Source organism: Rhagoletis zephyria, unplaced genomic scaffold (genome assembly GCF_001687245.7).
Source record: "Rhagoletis zephyria isolate East Lansing unplaced genomic scaffold, Rhagoletis_zephyria_1.1 Rzeph_scaffold_01330, whole genome shotgun sequence".
In the NCBI taxonomy this organism is placed as follows: domain Eukaryota; kingdom Metazoa; phylum Arthropoda; class Insecta; order Diptera; family Tephritidae; genus Rhagoletis; species Rhagoletis zephyria.
The window spans coordinates 128,305-135,330 of NW_016158414.1; the positions used below are offsets into that span (position 1 = coordinate 128,305).

Genomic DNA, 7,026 nt, shown 5'->3' on the forward strand with positions numbered 1-7,026 from the left:
ATTTTGACGAAATTTTGTACACAGATAATGTTTTAGATTTTAAGGTTATCTGAATAGGCATTATCTACGAGAGAAGACATAAGGTTGCCACCTGTTCGAAATTAGTTACAAATTGATTAAAACATCATAACATGGGTATCAAATGGAAGGCATTTTAAATATCCATTGCCACCTATTTTGAATCGCATATTTCTTTAATTTTTTGTTTAGAAAAAAAGGTAAAAGCGGTTAGGCGATTATTGCTTATGACCACTGTTATATGCTTATGCATGACAAAAAATCGGATTAAAGATATGCAGTAATAACAAAACATATGGTAAAATCTGCAATTAATTAATTATATATAAATCTTTCGAATCAGCAAACTGCCACCGCATGCAAAAACTAAGTTTTCAATGGGCGATTGTGCTAAACATGTGCTCTTTCCACAATCTGGCAACTGTAATTGAGTGCGTGACCTAAAGCGACTAGCGAATAAAGTCTGCTTGGGAATGTAGGGGTGCCGACTAGATTTCCACAAACGAATCCGTAAACAGATATTTTAAAACAACGTGTCGCTATGTTTGTGGCAGGCAAAGTTTCGTTCTCGAATCGTCAGTGGAGAACTTTCGATCTTTTCTCGGATCTTATATGAACGTGTTTCCCTGTCTTATTCCGATTTTGGTCCCGCCAAATAAAAAGCAAGAAGTTTTTATTTTTATATGAAAATAATGCATTGAGTTTTTTATTAGTACCCCTGCAGGGAAACCGTGAACTATTGAATCCGTACTAGATCTTTATCGCCAAAAAAGAACCAGTCCTATAGTAGATCCTCACCAGTTGAAAATCGGAGAAATGTGGTACTTTTAAAAACCTATTTTATTTCACTTTTTTATTAGAAATCGATATCTAAGGTGACGAATTTAGAACAATTAGGGGGCAATTAACACTTCCTAGGACATCGCCATGTTCAATTCGCCAGTTGTTTCCATGAAAAATAGATTTCTCGCGAACCAGTGCTGGGTCTAAATGTACTAGAAGCGCACTAGTTCAGATTTTCCCCACAGGGACTTTACAAAATACCACTAACAATTCATTTGCCGCCTCTTTACTAAAATATCATTAGCAGACACACATTTTGCTAAACAAAATAGTTCTTAAAGACTCACCATTTATGAAATGTCGGCTAGGTTGTGAACGATAATATAATCTCACTTTAAACCTTCGGCTGAGTACTCACAAGCTTGCCGAATTGAGGATTTCGTGGTCATTTTGATGTTATTTTAGCCCAATGACGCTATGACGATTTTTCTCCCAAAATGACGATATTTTATTTCAGTTTTTTCCACTTAAATTCATACATATGTACATATGTATATGGTATATGGTACAAAATCTGTTAAAGGAAGATGTAATCCAAAATACATACAATCATGTTTTCATCTAGTTTTGTTCTACAACCGTCCTTTTAGGTACATATGTATATTAAGTTTGTACTAGACTCGTAACCAAATTGTAAATTTGCAGTGCTGCCACTCATTTAAAAGAGACAGAAATATAGCTGAAAAGATTTTTTCCAGTTACTCTTTAACACTGGATAAAAATCTTTTAAAAAACTGCAAACTAGTTGAGGTCAACAATTTAAAATCAGTTGTGTTTCATTAAATCCTAATTTTAAATTGTTGTTAAAAGAAATGAAATTACAAATTAACTTTTACTGACCCATATGGTAAAAATTTTGGGAACGAGGAACGAGTGAAAAAAAATGGTTTCTTTGACTCACACGTCAACTCTTGATCTATTTTTTTTTTATATACATCTTAAGGCATCCTGAAACAAGTTCCGATTGACATACAATGTATACGGTGAGCGTTTACTTCTCTTGTGCCTCGCATGCGATCAAATTGAAAAATATAACCAAGTATGGTAAGTAACTTTAAATAGATATACGTTTTTCGTTAGAGAAATTGGTTGATAGTTTTACTCGTAGAAGAGTCTGCTGGAAGCAATATTTTATATTAAATGGCTGTTAAAACAGTTTATAAGGAAATAAGTTTGAAATATTTTGAAACGATCTCCTGTGGCACTGCAATTAAATATAGACATATATATAGTTTTCTCAACTATTCTACGTATGTGCATATCTTCATCATATTGAATTTAATCGGGAATGTCGGGAAAGAATTTTTGGTACTGTCCCGCTCGAACCTTTTTTTTAACTTCCCGATACCGTCCATCCCGGCCATTTCGAAATTAGTACCTATTGGGCGTTGTTAGGCCAAACACAGAGAAGTACGAAGGTGATGTGTGCCAAAAATATAGCCAAGCATTTGAGGAGGATGCAGGAGTGGTTGAATTGCAACTTAAGTAATGTTGATAGAATGCATGTGACATATTTGTGCCACATTTTGTTGTACATTGCAACGTCAGCATAAAGAACCTGCTTGTGAGGAGCTAGACTGAAGCATTCATTGTAAGTTTCCATGTGTATTTTAAGGAGCACTGGCACTACGTCACACCAACTACGCCAGTAACACATGCGTCTTCACACAGGCTTATGTGTACATACATATATATATAAACTTACAGCAAAATTGCAGTAATCCAAGTGGCAACTACAGAATCTGTTTGTTTTATTGCAGCAAGATTTGTGCAACAATGCCACAACTACATACTACTGCAGCTAGCAGCTGGGAGGCAACGCAATTGTAAATGCAACACTGCTCGGTTATTCGCAATAGTGCTATATGCTTGTATTGTTGTTGCTGCATTTTATGCTTTTTGAATACAGAATTTGCGCTTTTGTGGCAATTTCAATTTATGCAACACACCGACATCGCATGTGCACGCACACCCTACACCACAGTCGTTGCCCTGCAGGAAATGTATCTAACTATAAGCTAACTTTAATGATGGAGCTAAAAGTCACTATTATCTGGATATTTTCTTTGACGGGTGGTTACCTCTGCACTAGATGTAGTCATAGGGTGTTACCTTTTGCATTTGATGTAACTAACTTGTAACTAACTAATTTTGGACATTAAATATCAATAGGAAATTCAAATTTTTTTTTTGATTTTTTTAATCTTTATTTATTTATTTTATTACATCTCATATTTGTTTACATTTTCTGCTGAGGGTGGTCCCATATTCGAACTTCGTCAGACATAACTTCAAACTGATAATATGAAATTTTGATGTTCCTTTTATTTGTCCTCAATTCGAAAAAGTATTTGCGAAGTGCAGGACATTTAAATAGAAAAGCGTTTAAAGAAAAAAATCTCCTGTATTACTCCTGCATTACTTGTCAACTAGTTTCAAGTTAGCTTTTTGTAGCTAACTACAAGTTATATATTTTATAGAAAAGGCTACATAACTATAAGTGGGTTATTTTTTATCAATTGATATTTTTTCTGCAGGGTGTATATATGTAGATAAATACATATCTACTAGGTATGAATGTGTGTTGATGTGTGCATAAAACAGAGCTTCACAAGAGACGTGCAATCACACAGTTGCACTCGAGCGCCTGCGAAAGTGGCTTGTTGCAAGCTGAAGTTGCATGCCACACTTACCAGTTAGCCGAACTGTCAACTAAACAAGCAAAACATCAGCGCGCCGACTATGTAGTGCAATCTTGCAACTGCAACCACGTCAGTGTACAAAACGCTGCAAAACTAAGCCAAAAACACAAACAAATATACTTTATACAGTGCCACCAGCAACCAGACAAATCTAGCTGGGACAGGCAATCGCTATGAAGTTGAAGAGTCGGTTGCTGCCACTGATTCGCAATGCATATTTTTTGTTCAGTTATATTCGATGTTCTAACATGCTACACTGCACTCTGCCCCTCTGCCCCTTCCCATCGTGCTGCAGCTGTGACAGGCCAACAGCAGGAAGGATGCGCCGAAAGACTTGACTTATGAATTGGCGCTTGAAATAGGGAAAATACCGAAATGAAGAAACGTACTCAAGTTGACAGCTGGAACTACGGAAGCAAGTTAGAAGGGCATACATACATATGACCCATCCACTGCAGAAAGCATGCATTCGTATGCACTATATTTGTTTTCAAGTTTTCAAGTGCATTGCTACAGCTTCTTGTCCCTTCACTCCCGACTATTTGAATATCTTACTATTTATTCGCCTACTCTGGCCTGTTAATGTTTTGCCAAATGCCACATATCTACCCTGCAGGGAAAGCTACTAGTTGTGAACTAGAATTCTAACAGTTTGCTTTTCAGCCCAACTAGTTCACGTTCTATCCTTTTTCAATGTTAGCGACTGGTATTTTTAACATTACGATGTCCTACGAGATGTCAATTGTCAGGCTATGCATCAGCATCTACTAGTAGAAATACTAGTAGCATCATACCAGTAGATGAGATAGTCTGCCCATTCATCCCCCATGAAAAGTATTAGTATGCCTTTTTGCTCGCGGCGGTCCAACAGTCGCAATGGCCGACAGAGCAAAGCACTCGCGTGATATGCCTGAGGTACCAGGTTCAAGCCCTGGCGCAGGGAAAATTTTTTTATTTAATTTTTTTTTTTATAATATTTCTTTTATTTATATTTTTTATTTAGGGTTTTTTTGTTATTCTTAAATGTAATTAAAAAAAAAATATTTTTTTTTTATCTATTTTTTTTATGGCACAAGTATTTTTTCCCATATATTTGTTTATTTTTTTTGTAATGCAACTAGATTTTTAAGTTTGTTATTTATATTTAAATTGAAATAATTATCTAACTTTAAAAATCTTAACCACCTCCAAGCGGCCTCGAACCTGCGATCCCAGAATCAGAACCAGTAGTCTTCACGTGACGCCACAGCCGACATTTGTAAGAAAAGCAATTAATTGCGTTTTATTTTAGGCTTTGGTAATTCAAAGGCAGATGTCGCTGAACGCTTAAGTTCTTCGAAAATGTCGAACTGGTAGGCACATACTAGTTTATAAATCACTCATGTACTTCACTTCATTGGCTGACTTCAACTTGGCTGCAAATTGAACAAAGCAAAACATGATTTTTATGCGAGACAAATTTGCACAGAAAGTAACGGTAGAAAAAGAATTTTTGGATATTCATTCTATTTTTCAGCTGACTACGATGCAGCATTCTACTTTGCATTCCCCAAAATGAAGCAAAGAAGCGAAATAAACAAAATATTGTAGGATATTCTACTTTGCATTCCCTGAAATGAAGCAAAGAAGCGGAACAAATAAAATATTGTAGGACATTCTACTTTGCATTACCGGCAATGCCAAAAAGAAGCGAAAGAATTCGAAGGCATTATAACGCTATGACTTCTAGTACACGTTACCACTAAAAGCGATTACCGATTTTTTTCGGGGATTATGCAAGAACTGTGCAAAAACTAAAAATCTGGTAGCACTTGAAAGAAACTTTTAAAATGTGGTAGAGTTGGTCTTCTTTTTATTTTGTTGGGGTGGTTTTGCGTAGAGTCAGAAAAATGTTTTTCTCAGCTGGTTACTCTTGTAACAATATAAAGTCTAGTCTCGCGGACAATGGCTAGATGCTTTATATTTGTTGTTGTTTTATGAAGTACAAGTATTTGTTTAGCATATGCCGTTTGGTCTTGTTTGATAAAAAAAAAAGTTTTTATATCTCTTTATTGTTCTTCCTATAATTCTTGAAAAACCCCTTGATCCCGGGATAATTAAAATTCTCGGGGGTTTAATGACCTAGTATGTATACATATATGTACGAATGTTTGCTTGGGTAAAATCTTGCAATAAATTTTTGACGAATTTCCTGATGACCCGGAGACTTGACCCAGAACCCAAGGACAATGCAATATGAAATATAAACTAATCTGATAGATGGCGCAAGTGTTTACAGCCCCATTTTGTTCATATTTGGAACGTACCTTAGTTACATGGAAAAAATAACTTCACACAAAATTTAGCCGGTAGCTGGCGCACGGGTCGAAATATTTCCAAATCCTGCAAATATCGTCTGATTTAGTTTGCTTAGTTTACCGATAGGTGGCGCAGAAGTCGAGATATTTGGGACCAAAATCCGAGTTCGTTCATATTTATAAATCTTTTTTTATTTATATATTATATTTTATATATATTTTGAAAAAGGGGCCATATTTAGGACCCTGAATATAAAACTAGAAAATCGATAATAAGCAACTCAAATATTTATGCGTATGATTTGATAAAAACGTTTCTACAATTTTTTCATTTGAATAGATTCCGCTTCGTACGTCGAAACTGATGGCCTCTTTACTGCGAGACTGGAATTAACGCTCGAGCTGTCACGCGACGATTTAGCGCGGGACATTGAATGTCGCGTGGAATCAGCGGCCCTGCCAAATAAGCTAGTCAACAAATTTCGCGTCGATTTACAAGGTAAATTTCGTAGGTTAAGTTCAACTTAAGATTATACTTAAAGTGAGTGAAAGTATTACTGTCATGTGAAAATTGAAAAGGTCACGACACCAATTACAGTAATTAATTAAACTGAAGCACAAAAATGTCACTTACGCAGTTAGTCAACATTAATTTGACAAAATAAGGAGAGCTGCGAAAGTAAAGCACGAATTCAAGGAGTGTACTATACATAGCTAGTGTTAGTGAAATTTGTGGAAAAGTGCTGTTGTGTGTACATACATATATATGTATGTATTAGGGATGCCAAAATATGCGGAAAATTGTGATCCCGGGATTTCGGGATTTTTTTTTAAGTAATCCCGGGATTCGCATTGAGACATAACTTTTATGAATATGAGTAAAAATTCAATAACTTAAACCAATTAAACATACCATGAAATTAAAATGTAAAATTTGCTATAAACTGATTGTAAAACTCACACATTTATTAATGCAGACGAACCTTAAAGTAGTACATTTTTTAAATTGTATTCAGTAGTTTATTTCCACCGAGTCTTAACTGCAGCTTATGCCTATTGGAACAAGGAGATTACAACTTGAAGGGGATTATTCCCCCTACTAAGTACAAGCAAACGAAAGGAGAACAAGTAAGAAAGTCTAAGTTCGGGCGGAGCCGAACATTAAA

The 7,026-nt window shown here is 35.5% G+C and overlaps 1 protein-coding gene across 1 annotated transcript in view; it reads left to right on the forward strand.

Annotated features, from left to right (window-relative positions):
• LOC108363656 (uncharacterized) overlaps window positions 1-6,359 on the forward strand; it is a gene marked incomplete at its 3' end in the record, with an annotated part of 25,349 nt that extends 18,990 nt beyond the window's left edge. Inside the window, exon 6 of the mRNA XM_017617083.1 lies at window positions 6,201-6,359. Within this exon, the coding sequence (XP_017472572.1) occupies window positions 6,201-6,359 (159 nt within the window). The remainder of the gene's footprint in view (window positions 1-6,200) is intronic.
• Window positions 6,360-7,026: the final 667 nt, after the last annotated feature.